This window comes from Malurus melanocephalus, unplaced genomic scaffold, assembly GCF_030028575.1.
Source record: "Malurus melanocephalus ecotype Western Australia unplaced genomic scaffold, MMel_1.1 scaffold_572, whole genome shotgun sequence".
NCBI classification, from domain to species: Eukaryota; Metazoa; Chordata; class Aves; order Passeriformes; family Maluridae; genus Malurus; species Malurus melanocephalus.
This window is the reverse complement of record NW_026623804.1, coordinates 75,130-89,776: the sequence shown is the minus strand read 5'-3', so window position 1 is coordinate 89,776 and position 14,647 is coordinate 75,130. Positions and strand designations below refer to the sequence as shown.

At 39.0% G+C, this 14,647-nt stretch overlaps 1 protein-coding gene across 4 annotated transcripts in view; it reads left to right on the top strand.

The window, feature by feature from the left end:
* Positions 1 to 9,506, top strand: part of TRPM1 (transient receptor potential cation channel subfamily M member 1) — an 87,038-nt gene extending 77,532 nt beyond the window's left edge. For 2 of the 4 annotated variants that reach the window (XM_057382513.1, XM_057382512.1), the window contains exons 25-29: positions 447 to 467; positions 1,351 to 1,495; positions 3,591 to 3,790; positions 4,838 to 4,970; positions 6,816 to 9,506. In XM_057382513.1, coding sequence (XP_057238496.1) covers positions 447 to 467; positions 1,351 to 1,495; positions 3,591 to 3,790; positions 4,838 to 4,970; positions 6,816 to 8,073 — 1,757 coding nt within the window. In that variant the 3' untranslated portion in view covers positions 8,074 to 9,506. The remainder of the gene's footprint in view (positions 1 to 446; positions 468 to 1,350; positions 1,496 to 3,590; positions 3,791 to 4,837; positions 4,971 to 6,815) is intronic. The other 2 variants (XM_057382515.1, XM_057382514.1) reach the window with 1 other exon arrangement.
* Positions 9,507 to 14,647: the final 5,141 nt, after the last annotated feature.

Genomic DNA, 14,647 nt, shown 5'->3' with positions numbered 1-14,647 from the left:
AAAAAAAAAAAAAAAAAAAAAAAAAAAAAAAAGACAATGTTTCCATAATAGCTAAAAGAATGATCTTTGTGTGATAATTTTGAGTTGCTTCATGTTCATGGTGACCGCCAGTTTTGTTTGCTTGCCAGAAATATCATGTATATTTAAATGATCATCTGCCAGAAGCATTTTGTGATATATTATTATCATTAGTTTGCTGCCATATGTAACATTTGGGGGAAACAGCATGAAAAGAAAATTGCAGAACACAATGCATTTTTAACAGAGATGTTTTTTCTAAGCATGTGTCTCTACTGTTTTGACATTTGAGTTGCTTATCTTTTCTTGGCAGTAGAACTGTATTTCCAATAATCTTTTTTTTTGTTTCCGTTTCTTTATTGTTCTGTTGTTTTCTTTTTTCTCTCCCTGCCTCCTTTTCTATTCYGTTCCTTTGGAATGATGTTCAGTCTATGCCATGGAAATCAATCGTAAGTCTCTGTGGAGAGCTGATTATCTCATTTAGCTGAATATGTTCATTWATCTTTTTCTTGATGAGTTACTCATATTTTAATTACAGCACTCATCCAATATTCAGGGGTGAATCTTGTTTTTCTACTGTAATAGTTTCATTTGAAAATAAGTAGAGKAAAAATATTTTATTTTAATACAAAACGCAGATCAGAAGTTTTAATTGAGYTTAAGTGGTTGCTAAGGCTTGTTTCTAGTACACCAACAGCAAAATAATTGGACTTTTTAAATTATAATGCAGAAGTGGTATTGATTACCTRGATATACGATTAATGTGGTTTTGGCAGTATTTGCCACCTGGTCCCTTTGAATAAGATTAGTATTTGCTTAACTTTCCTGCTWTAGTTTGCTTAGGAAAACCAGRAAAAAAGGTAGGCATAAGTGTAAACCCTCAGTGAAGCTGATCAGGGGCCTCTTCAATACACAGAGTCCCCCTAAAGGTTGAATCTATACTCAGCAATCTGGGATCATTAAGGCAATCCTTTTATCTCTTTCGCAAAATATGCACACAGGCTTGGTTAAAGAATTTGTTTTTAATTCCACTGTTAATATGTATGTATACACATTAAGATCTTGTCTTAGACTATTACTATGAGAAAAAGAAAATCCATGGGAATGTAAATAGAAAGCCACATGGTACAGTAAGGAGTTGCCTCTCTCTTCACTAATATGGGAAATGTAGTTAGCAGCAGAATTTGAAGTAGAAATTAGACATACTTGCTCCTGGAAACAAACTGACAAAATTTGGCAACATTTATGCATGTGTAATCGTTAAATAAATGTGAATAGTGTTTTTAAGTCTCAGGCAATTTGTGAAAAATGCCTCTCCTGTTTTTTGTTTAGCTCCTTGTGGCGATAATCTTTATGATGATGATGGTAAACGCCTCCCTCCGTGCATCCCAGGGGCCTGGCTCACTCCTGCTATTATGGCCTGTTACCTTTTGGTAGCAAATATCCTGTTGGTAAACCTGCTGATTGCTGTCTTCAAGTATGTAAATGATCGTGTATTTTGTCTTATTGTCAAGATAAAGTTTCTGTGAGAACCCATCAACTGATTTGGCAAGGGTTTGCATTCACCCTTAGAATCTCATTACTCTGTGGATGTGACTGGCAAACACTGGCAGCAGGGTGTACCCTGSAGAAGAGTGAGGAAAGGAGGCTTTGCATTTGTGACAGAATCTGGCTATTTCCAATTACCTCCTAAAGGATAGTGAGGTTGCTCTGCAAAGATGAGAAATAGGATCCATGAAACCTTGCACACACCTGACAGAAACGTGTGCAGCCACTGGTAGTCAGCTCTGCAGGAGAACAGCAGAGCCAAACTCTGAACATCAAAAGCAGGAGGCATTCCCACTACATCATCTGGCTTCTTTTTCTTTTTTCTTCTTGTTTTGTTTTTCATTTAGAAAAATAAATTAGGGCCCTGCAATTCTTTCACTACCCAAAATACAGTCTGTATTGCCTTGAACCAACAGGAAGGATGGCTCTGTGTTGCCAAGGTCTGTGGCCAATTCAGGCAGCATGCAGTATGAACATGTCTATATTTGGACTTACCTAGAGTAAAATTAAATTAATTTCTGATGCTTGTTTTTCTTACCTGCACTTAGCTTGCATGCTTTTCTTCTCATGGTATAGGGATTTAAAAGAAAAAACAAACAAACAAAAAAAAACCAAAAAACAAACAAACAAAAAAAAAACCTACTTGCTGGCAATACTTTCTGAACAGAACACCTGAGAAAAGCAGGTGATTCATTTTTGTTGCCTTCAACCATGTAGTGTTGAGGGCTTGTTGGCATAGGTAGCTTATGTCACAAATGCAAAAAATAGTACTTTGTGTGCCCAGAAATCTGCAGCTCACAAAGCCTGTCTTTCATTTGATGTATGTCGCTTAAAAGGTCATGAATTTAAAGTACTCAAATGCCAGTCACATAGCTGGGGAGAAGGGGAAGAATCTTACAATGGTAGCTATTATTGGCTGAAGGACCAAGGAATCAGCAGTTTGGGAAGTAGGTCATGCTGTTAACTCCTGCCATCCCAGCCTGCTTGCAAGGGGTTGAGATCTAGCTGGGCAATTCCTGCTATAAAGGACACACAGAGTGAACACAGATTGTTATTTATCATTGGTAAATAGTCTCATATATACTTAACCTAAAGAAAGCAAAAGCTAYGTGTACACAGAAATGCTGTGCTGTCAAGAGGTGTTTTAACTGGTTTTATGAATGTAAATATTCTAAAGCACATAAAGTTAGAAAAGAAGTGGACAGAAAATAGAAAAAGGAAGTTCCAGTATCATCACCATCATAGAAATGGAGTGAGCTATCTGAAGATACTTTAAAATAGCTTGAAAAGCCTTTTCTGAGACAGAATATAAAGTCTGCTTTCTCTTYGTTGGTATTTCATAACTGTGACTATTGTTATCTCTGGATTGAATGCTATCACTTTATATCAACTGWATTTCAAAATTAAACATCTTTAAAACACACTTTACTTTGCTATAAAAATTATGAAACTCCCAAGAATAAATTCTTTTACAAGAATATGCACCATGTTTTTAATCAGAAGTTTGAGGAAGTAAAGTTTGAATTTAGGACATTTTGTGAAAACTTGAAAAGTCTTCTATGTAGGTCAAGCTGATTAGCATATTAAAGGCAAACTATGTGAAGTTTCTGAGTTTAGCATACAAAATACTTTTCATGGATTTAATACTTTGTGTAGCATCAAATACTGGCGTGTGTTAAAAGAAATAGTTTATAACCGAGCCCCAAAATACCAATTATGTGMTGCATAAATTGTGCAAGTTTCTTTTCATTGGCACCTAAGGGATTTGTGCAGTAGGAGCAAACGGGCTGTTCTGAGGGGTGCCTGAGGGATGCAGAGCACCTTCTGTTTGCTACCTTCAAAAAGAACAGCGAAATCATGAGTTCAATTTAATCCTTGGTTCGGTAGCACCAACAAAGAGCTGAACCAAGCAAGCCATGTGGCTCCATGAGGTTATTTAGCTGCTGCTTTTTTCAACATAGTATTTGCTCAATGATAAGTAAAATTAGAGGCCTCATAGAAGCTGTACCTATGTTTCCTTTCAGCAATACSTTCTTTGAGGTAAAATCAATATCCAACCAAGTGTGGAAGTTCCAGCGGTACCAGCTGATCATGACATTCCATGACAGACCTGTCCTCCCCCCACCAATGATCATCTTCAGCCACATCTACATCATCATCAAGCGCATCTGCTGCCGCTGCAGGAAGGGGGATGGAGACCAGGACGAGCGCGACAGGGGGCTGAGTATGCAAGAAATCTTCTCTAAATTGAGCTCTTTGTACCCTACTAGCAGAAAGCAGCAGCTTCTACAACACTGAACTCTTGTTCAACTTGACCATCAAGTCTTCTGCAGAAGACAGTATGGGCCAGTATTTGTATCAAGTTAACAGCTCTYGGCCTCTGTGGGTGCCTGCAACTCTCTGAGGCTAATGAAGACTTCCTTTAACATGTTTTCTTAAAACAGTGGGATGGTATCTACTTATTCCAGTCTGAATGCTAGGAAGGACAAACAGGAATTTCAGAAGAAGGGATCACAGTCCAAATGTCAGCTATAGTGTCAGCTCTGTGTTTGTGAGCAATCTGTAACTCAGAGTATCCCCATTATAACTTAGAGATTTATCTGTTGTTTCACAGGGAAACTGTGAGGATTCTTCTAACATATTCTGTAACTGTTAATTATTATTTTCATTATGTGTCTCATGGAAAAAATCAGATGCTTACAACTATCCCTGTGTTTCTGCATTTCACAGGAAACATTTTTGCACAATAGGAAAAAGAGAAAGGAAAAAAGTAAATGTATTGCTCGATCCAAATGCAAAGAGACAAATCCAGATAAAGAATGAAGTGTTCCCAAAAGCTTATATTCCCCTTGGATTTTTCTTATATGATTATAAATTTCTTAACATCTTATCCAAAGAATATCTGTGAACAATCTGTCTATCCATTTCCCATAACTGGCATCCTTTTAAGAACAGTACTTGAATGAAGGAACAGTCAAACTGGCAGAGATTGCTCAGGTCTTKATCTTGCAAAATTTGGTCAGTTTGTTCAACACACAGCAGTCAAACAGTGCCAAAGTCAATCAGAACATAGAGCCCACTGTGGATGGCCATTGCCTCCCCATCCTTAACTAAGGGCTCCTTCCCTATTTTAAAAAAATCACCTGTTCATTTAGTGCAGGAGTAAAATCTGCAATATGTCCATGTCTAAAATAAACTGCTAAATTGGATTTAAATTGACTGCCAGAAGTTCAGAATAAGGAAACTCTTCTTTTGTTCTTCTCTTTTGCAGAGTTATTTCTGAATGATGAAGAGCTAAAAAAACTGTATGAGTTTGAAGAGGAGTGCGTGGAAGAATACTTCCAAGAGAAAGAGGATGAGCAGCAATCATCTAATGATGAACGCATCAGAGTTACATCAGAAAGGTATCTGTTGTAACAAAAATATCCACACCATTTGTCTGGAACAGTATTTTTAGTAACTCTTTATAACCACAGTTGAGTTAAAATACAGAAGATTTTGATCTTGAAGAAAACCACCAGCAACTCAAGCTGATCTAAATCCCAAATAACTATCTAAGCAGGTGCATTTCTCACAAGAGCAAACTTTTTATTATTCCTTCTGTTATGTCACTAAATCTGCTGGTTTGGGTAGCTTTGTTATAAGAACATTTTTGTTCATGGTGCATTTTATACCTCTCATTCRTCTGAGGATTTACAGTTATGCTTTTTATCCATTTGAGCAAATTTCTGCTTGTTGAGTTTCCAGCAGTTCAGCCATGAGAAACATGTTGGAGCTTAATGACAAAATCACTTAGGGTTCTTCCCTTGGATCTGTGGTTGACATTAGGGTCTGGCACACACAACTGCTGAATTTTAATCTCTGCCCCAGATTCTCTTGGAGGCTTTGAACAAGGCATTTAGCTTTTCAGTATGAACTTCCCCATTTAAAGGATGGGGAATATTCACATGTAAATCATTAAGCTATTCTGAGGAGTAGGTAATGTTTGCATATTGCTGTGTAAGCACACAGTGCTAATGGCAGAGCCTTTTTTACCAGGTCACTTGGCAGGACTGTTCCCAAAGGCTCTGCCTATSCTGTCAGTAGATCTAAGTAAATCAAAAGATGGGTCTTTTGTCACTTCCTTGAAATGATGAAAAATTSTCCCTGTAATGAAAAGTACTCATATTAAACACTCTTTCATTTTAATCTACCTCATAGTATTCTGTTGATGCAGTACTCCATGTACATATTTATCCATGTATCTATATGCATTTTCATTTTAACATTGGTTATGAATTAGCCCTGTGAGCCATATAATTCTTTGATAGATAAACCTCTTCCTCTTGAGGGAGGCCTTGAACATCTTGCAATTTTATATGTGAAATTTGAGAATAGAGAAGTAAATTAAACTTGCCACATGTRTTCCAGTCGTTTCTATCACACTGGTTATCCATGGCAATTTGTCAAAATCCTGAGTATTGTGGCAGAGAATAAAGCAGGGATGATAAGCCTCACTGATTCACTATGGTCTATGGCCACAAAGCAGATTTGCTTATTTCTCATGGCTTCTTGCTCCAGATGCTTCATCATCTTTTGTGTGTGAGAGCAAAAAAAAAGTTAATTTAATTTCCACAGTAGATTTACTAGTATATGATCTCTAAGCCACTTTCCAATTAATTATTTGTATATGCAYTTTTCTAGTACCGTCACATCCATTATTATATAAATGATAAGAAGAAAATGGGAAGAAGTATTATTTTAATTGAACTAGACAATAGTTCCACTCCTTTCAGCTAATACATAATAGAAAGGTGTTTCAAAAGCTAAAGCAATCCCATCAGCACAATGTATGTTTCTTCTCTCATACAGCTGCAAAACCTGTTTTACAACATGCTTTGATGCTATTTTAAGTCACCCTGTGACTTAAAAAGTACTTTTCAGGTAATTAATTTGATGCTTCACAGTGAAAGAGAACAACTGAGCACACAGTGGGTGGCACACACAGAAATGTTAATAGGAGTCTGTCCCTGAGGGCTCTCCTGCCACGGATATAAGGGCAAAGTTCAAATACCCCACTAATATGTATGGAAAGCATAGATAACAAGAAAACGCTCATGCTTTTGGTGCTACACATAAGTAAAAAGMACCAGGCATGATAGACACCACAAAATTCTGCCTTAGGAAGAAATCAGGAGCTGGGTGCCTACAATGGGCTACTGCTCCATTCCACAGGTTGTGTTCTGTGCTTCCTCTTTTTTACCCCACAGAGTTGAAAATATGTCTATGAGGCTGGAAGAAGTGAATGAAAGAGAACATTTTATGAAAGCTTCTCTCCAGACAGTGGACCTGCGGCTCTCTCAGCTGGAAGAGCTCTCTGGTCGGATGGTGAAYGCTCTGGAGAAGCTGGCGGGCATCGACAAATCCGAGCTGACGTACACGCGCTCACGGGCTTCGTCAGAGTGTGATGCTGCTTATCTCCTGAGGCAGAGCAGTGTTAACAGCTCTGATGGCTACAGCATGTACAARTACCACATCAGTGGGGATGAGTTAACCTTCGATGACAGCACCACTACCATGTCRCCAGCCATGCGTAGAAAATCCCACTCTATTGGTACCAAAGAAGATGGGGCAGACCCAAGGATGCTGGCTCCAGAACACCCCACTGGACTCCAGACCTCGAGTGCTAATGCAGTGGCCACAGCAGATCCCAGTAAATCTGCATTTGAAATTGCACAGAATGTTTCCAGACCCCATTCTGGTTCAGTTGGGAGTGGAAAACAGGGGGTTTTCAGTAGCGATGGAATGATTCCTCAAAGTGTAAACCAGATGAATGCTGTTACRAACAGTCAGTCAGTAGCAGGATCAGATTTTCAGAAAACTCAGTTAAAAGTAGAACGTACCAAAYTAGAAGCAACCATCTCTTATCCCTTGGACAAATCCAAAGCAATGCGCTATTTTCCTCCTGAAACTTTCAGTACTTGCCAAACCACTATGATGAAATCAAGGAGCTTTATATTTGCACAAGGYGGGAAGCTGGTTGGAGGCGTTAACAACTGGACCTCAGAGTATAGTACCATTATGGATCAGGTGTGCCCTTCTACACTTGAGCAGTGGGCCACAGAGTGGAAATACGAAGTTGAGCAGCAGCTGTCTCAAGAGCCTCCTCCAGAATACCCTGGGTTGATCTCCGAAGCAGAAAAGCAAGCAGAGGAGAAGCAGATGGACACAGATGATGATAGTAACGTTGGTGAAGCAGGTATGAGTGCCTCTTACACCTCTATGCCTGCCACTGTCAAGGCTGAGAAAGAGAATTTACTGTCCATAAAGCCAGAAAGGACTTCTGGGTTCCCATCAGTACGCTCAAAGAGTTTGCACAGCCATTCCCGGAAAGCCAAGTCTGTGAAGGACAAATTAAATAGACCAGGACATGCCAGCAGTGTAACTAATTTGACGGTAGCATTTGGCAGTACAACAGAAGAACAGAAAACTAGGCAAGAAAATGCATCCACAGAAACKGAATGTTAAAGTGGCTTATGGCTCCTGTTTTACCAAGTCAAGAAAGCAGTGTGACTAACTGAACAAATTAGGGATTTTAAAATTAATTTTGRAAGAAGAATTTTGAATATATGTGTTTTTTTTTTCTTTTAAACTTAGTAGATACATGTTCTGTTCTTAAATAAATGCTTGCTTGTTTGGGTGAGAGGGAGATGTTCTCTCAGGGGCAGATAAAAAGTAGGTGCAGTCCACAGATGCCAACAATATAGATCTTCCTTTGTTCCATTTCAACCTCCCTCATAAGCTCATTTACAGACAAGCTCTTTATAAMAGTTCTTAAAGGAAGAACAATATTATAATACAATAATATTATCAGAAGACTTCTCAAACTGAACAAATTTTTAACCAGCCTTAGTTTTATCCTTATTTAGGCAGCTGGTTTCTTTGTGGCCATGTTGTTTTTCAGATTAAAAAAAAAAAAAAAAAAAAAAAAAAAAAAAAATAAAAAAAAAAAAAAAAAAAAAAAAAAAAAAAAAAAAAAAAAAAAAAAAAAAAAAAAAAAGTTGTTGGAGGCAAGGAAAAATGATGCAGTCCCCTCTTTCACTTCTGATTTCATGCATGCTGCTCAGCTTCTCTTTCGGAATGGCACAACATAGCAGTTTTCATCCACTAAAATAGGTCAGAGTGGCCAAATGCAGTTGTGTTTGGAGAAATCTGACCTGGAAAGCCATGTATAAGCGTATTCTTAACCTGTCCTTGAACTTCAGTGGCATAACGTTGCTTTCAGGATCATATCTGTCCCCAACCAAAAGCATGCTGACAGCCTTAAACTGTTGAAAAACAGTGATCATTGTTTCAAAATGTTTAGGGAGATTCTAAGAATATTAAGTCCATGGAGATTTTAATAATTGAAATCCAAGAACTGCATTCRTGTTTTATAGAAATGAGGATTACARTAGAAGTCCATGTAGAATAAGATTCTGGCTTTTCTTAGACGCCTGCAAGGGAAATCAAATCAAAACAAAACAGAAAAGGTGTTCTGATCAGGTGAGATCAAAATATAGCTGATTTGTGCTTGAAGCAAATCTACTGTGACAAATTCATCTTTTGTTYTGCAATTTCATTGTGACAACACATGAGGAACAAGGAACAGTTTCTAGGAGTCTGTCTAAACAAAAGATAAATTTGCCAGATGAAGTAGAAATTCTGTACATTTTCTTGAGTTAATTTTGAAAACAAATATCAGAGGGGAAAAAAGCCTCTACAGCAAGTGTTTTGATTACTGAGASTGGAAATCAATATCTGTAGTTAGATTTACCCAGATCACTTGTCTCAGCAGTGGAATCCTAAGTACTAGGTTTTGGTCATTTTCTTCATAATAGTATAATGTTATTTGCTTCATTCCTGCCTGTTAAGTTTTAGAAAYTTTGATTTCCCAAATAATTAGCACCTCTCTTTGCAGGGGTTGCCTACAACTGAACAGACAAATTTGAAAATRAGTTAAAGGCATGTTACTTATTCACAGAACACTGGTCAAAGGCTTTTGCTCAACTTGTTACCTATCCGGACTCATTCATATTCTATTTTAAAAAGACATAATTTCTTTTTTCACTCACCATCAGCCCCACAGTCCAAGTCTCAATGACCTCCTTGACAATGATGCTTACAGCATTTTGAAATGCAGAGATTCATGGAAGATTCTACAAATGCATTAATGGTATCTGATTTTTATTGTTTTTATTGTACTGTTACCGAACTGCAATGACATTTCCCCAAGTTCAATCATCATTTCCTGTGGATTTTTTCTATCTTGGTATTACCAGCAGGTTTACTTGTTTCACTGATGTTGGAACAGTGTTGACATTTTGCTTCTTATGTGGGCTTCTGTTTTCTTCAACTTTAGGGAACTTGATATTTTGTAAAAACAATGACATTTGAAATTGTTTCACTTCCATGTTTACTTCTGTGTTACCATTCTGTGCAACTACATAGCCATTGTGTATATGTGGTTAAAATAGCCTCCAGTTTGCCAATGCCTTTTTATTTTTTGCCTGCACATTCACCAGGAATGGAGTCATTAACAAACACAAAGGGATGCAGCTTTTCAGCACTGTGCTAAACAAGYAGAATGCATTGTGGAATGGAATACACTGTGTTGCATACCTCTTGTTACATTGTCTTCATAAAATGTATGTTAATCTTGCTTTTCACCACTTATTTTTTTTAGCATTTACATTGAAAATTTATCTGATAGCATGTAGATTTCAAATGAAAACATTTTACCTTTGTATTTATATACTTCCTTTGTGTAAAAATATTTATAAAGAAAAATATGAAAAATATGGCTAATTAATTCAGTATAGCAATTTTTTCTCTGTAATGTCAAAACACTTCACTAATCTGTTTCTTCTTACACAGTGCATGGGCTGAAACATTTTCTAAGCAAAGTTCCTTTCTGAACATKTGCCAGTAATTTTCCATAAAATTTTCTATACAGGGATGATTTTAAGAGGTTTCGGTATTTTCTGTGYGCTTGCACAGCATGAGTTGAGTGACAACCTCTGCCATCAAATGTGAAGTAACCACACTGGCTTTGGCAGAGTCATCTTGGACACACAGCCATTTTAATAAGATTTAAATATGGCTTTGTGTATGCATAGAAGACCAATAATAGATTTGGAGCTCACTAAGCAGAATAATGACCAACACATTTGCATGCCTGCYTCCATGCTTTCTTGAATACTGGCTGAAAGGATGCAGGCAGAGAATTTGCATTTCTGAAGAGGCATGTTTAATGCTGCTTTTCAGGAAGATGTGTCCCCCTTTACTGCTAAATATGTGGTGACTTCACAGCAGTGTCACTGTGAATTCCATTGCCATGATTTATTATGTACTTGACCTATACTGAAGCAGGTTAAGCCTAAAGAGTGTGTACTCTAAGGCTGTATCTATGCAGAGATATTACATTGAGGTAGTTGAAATTTGTTCACCTTACAGTATCTTGCAATACAGACATTTCCCTTTCCCTCAAGGCAARTGTTTTAAACACAGTGAGTAATTGTCATATTCACAAAGGCAGGTTCATAACCCTACCACCTGATCCCATGAATTACCCCTTTTTACATTGCATCATTCAAGGACTAGTTTAACTTTGCTCCCACAAGCGTCTCCTGTTGCAGTCACTCTATCCATTTTAGAAGCTGGATTTCGATATCTGAGAGCCAGGAAAGTCCATTTTCCATATAACTTCTTAATTCATTAAAGTAGCTATTGAAACCTTCCAACTATGGTTTCTCCATGCTGCTAATTGGGATGCTTTCTAAGGTTCTGTGCTTGACTATCACCTTTGGCAAAATGTTTYTCTGTCCTTCTAAATAAAAATAAAAAGAACATATCTGCAAGGCCCTGCCAGGAAACAGGAACATGAGGAGGGTGCATGACTAAGGATGTTAACAGGATCACTTCATTAGCTCTGCAAGATCAACAGACCTGTGCCCTGGTGCAGGTGTTCTGGGCTGACACAAAGCCAGTTTGCTGCTGAGCCCTTGGTGTGGAGCAGGTGAGTTTTCCAAAGGACAGCAGCTCTTGGACACGGTGCTGGGGTCCCACAGATGCTTCTGGAGCATTGCCCTGTCCAGCAGGCCGCTTCTCCCTGAAATGGTGTTGCACTCAAAAGCTGTTGGGAGCAAAAAGGAGACACGGCTTGGATGTAAAGTCAGGAATTTATTGTTAGTGTAACAAWTTTTAACAGTCTAATAYATTAATTGTTACTAGTTTAGTTCTRKCTWATTTTAAGAGAGAAGAGAYRAGAGAACAGRAAAGRATACTACTATGCCACTAAATGAAAAAAGGAATAAGGTAAAATTATTCTGTGCATACTTCCTACTATCTGCCCCTTGTTTTGATGTTTATTCACRCCTGCTCTGATCCTCAGGCTCTAATGGTCAGTGGCTGCAGTGGCAATAGTGAGGAAATACAGCCAGCTGTCAGCATCCCAGGTGCTTTGTGGGGTGAGCATGATGTTCATATTCTTTGTCCTTTTTTGCTAATTTAGGGGCGTTTTTGTGTTTGCTACTAAGTTATATCTTGGCTTTCATCACTGGCCTTTAAATTCTACAAATATACCTGAATGTCCTCGTCATTAGAAAAATTGCTTTCACAGCTAAACAAATGAGGCATGAGGCAGGTTAAGGCAAGTTCAGACAAAGTAGTCATGAAAAGCCTCAGTCCTGAGGCCTTGCAAAGTCAGCATAAAGCCCGTGGCCTGCTACCAGCAGTGACAATTAGCCTCTGCTGTGTTAGGAGGCTACATTAGCCCTAGGGGTGTTTTCTTCTCACTGCAGCCATTGCAGATAAATACCACATGCAGCAGTCACCTAACATGAAAACTCAGCCTAATTGTGGATTTTGATTTCCCCACTGCAATCCAGCATCGAACAGGAAGGCAAAAGCAATGTAAGCATCTTGAAGGCCACTTCAACTGCTGCCAGGCATGGGAGTTGGGTTAGTCATGAAACAGCACCCAGTACTTTGCACTGTAGGCTGACAAACCACAAGCCTTGGTAGAAGTGAGACAAACATTCCAGATTTTCTTAAAACTGCAATTTTATTTTGTTTTTTCAAATTTTAGTCTTTTCTGCAGAAATAAAATTTGATATGGCAAGGTGATGCTATATGGTTGATGCCCTCTATTTTTACAATGAATATAAGGTATGTCTTCATGACAGGCTTTAAATTGTTCTTTGCAGATGTTCAGCTGAAATATTTAAGTGGCTGTATCCATCTAGTGCTTGGTGTAGGAAAAGACTCATCATTTCATGTGCCTGCTTCTCTTTTGTCTCTGCAACATGAACCCTCCTGTGAAACTGCAGTGCTTCATCCTGCAGGATTCTAGATGCAGGCATCTCCCTTTGCATGCCTGACTGGAGAGCTGTGCTCAGCAGGCAATCACCTGTGCAGACCAACAGCCTTCAAAAAGGGCCATGGAAAAAGATTAGATTTTAATGTAGTTAGTCACTGGCACAACACCKGTGTGAAACAGTCCAAGCCAAGGCAGAGCACTGTACCATGAATAGCACCAAATGACTCTAGGYAAGTATTCCTACACAATGATTAACAAGGAAAATACCCTTAGGTGACTTAGCAAAGCTCCATGTCGTTAAACCTCCACACAAAGAGCACAGCCTCCACTTCATAGAATGGCCCTGCAAAGGAGGCTTTGTTCCTTAGATACCTCAAGAAACTTAAACCTCTGCATACTTTTTATGTCTTTTGTATGTCTTAGGTCAAGACTGCCAAAGTTGCTGTTTTATGTAAATGGCCACATTTTAAATGCTCTTCTCCTTGATCTTCATCAAGGACATTCAGGAAACACTTCCTTTTTTACCGACTGCTTAATAAATTTGAGGCATTATATTTTTATTCTTTAGGAGGTGATAGAGACCTGTAGGGCTGGCTCCCTCCCAAGTCCCCAGCCCCAGTCCCACACTTCTGAGTGAAGGTTGAGGCATCTTGGGTGCACAAATTATTGAGTGTGCAAGCAGACAGTTGTCCAGGTAAAGTAATAAACTGTAACACTTTGAGTGAAAAATAAAATTGACTTTCATCAATTAATCCCTGCCTTTGCAGACTTGCTGCACACTTGCTGTAGCTTTGGGCACATAGCTCAGCTGTGAAATCAGACAACACTTWTGTCTTTTTATCTTGGAGTTCAAACCAATGATTGAAGCAGTCTTCAGAGAGCTATGAAAACATGTAAGTTGCCATAGAAATACRGGCCTGGAAGAGATCATCTGCACTAGGCAAGTTCAGCTATGTCAATAGCATCAGTGGCAGAGGGTGGTCTAACCTGTTCTTGAACATGTCTAATGAAAGCCATTCTTTTATCTGCTGAGAGATCAAAAGGGACCATTGTGAAAATCTGTTCTGACTTAACCCCAGCCCTCATGGATTGCACAAGCCAAAGCACTTCCCCAGCCACAGAGCTGCCCTGTGAGGTTGGACCAGAACTTTTAGGAAGGTTCCTAATCTGAGTGTGCCCTGAATGAGCAGGTTATGCACYCCAGGCATAGCTAGATCTATAGATACAGATGATAGATAATCATCTGCACTGTCACAAACAATGGCACTGTGTGTGAACAGAGCCCCAGGAGACAACCACGCAGTGAGGGGGGTGATAGCACCAGGAGAGCAGGCCAGGCTGATTCTCAGAGTGGGCAAGTGACAGGGTCCTGGTCAGGCTAGCACACAGGASATASCACTGARTAACAAGGTAGWGGCAAGGAAAGTAAGTGTGYTGAGTAAAAAAATGKATTTTTAAAAYATTGAGAATAACACCAGRCATCTGCAGTCTTTTCAKTTCAGCTGGCTTTGTTGCATAGYTGTCTTCCCACCATTCTTTCAAGACTGCCGTCATAGAACAGAGGCAACAAAAATCTCTGGCTTAGCAGAACTGTTTGAAAAAAGTGAGCAAGTGAGGCAGAGCTGGGATGGCCAGAGATGGGCARGCAGTTGAGTGAGTGCATTGCCAAAGGAGCYAGGGGATCAGAGGATTTCCCTCCCTGTCCTCCCTGCCCTCTGCCTTGCCTGCCCTGCCATGCCTGCC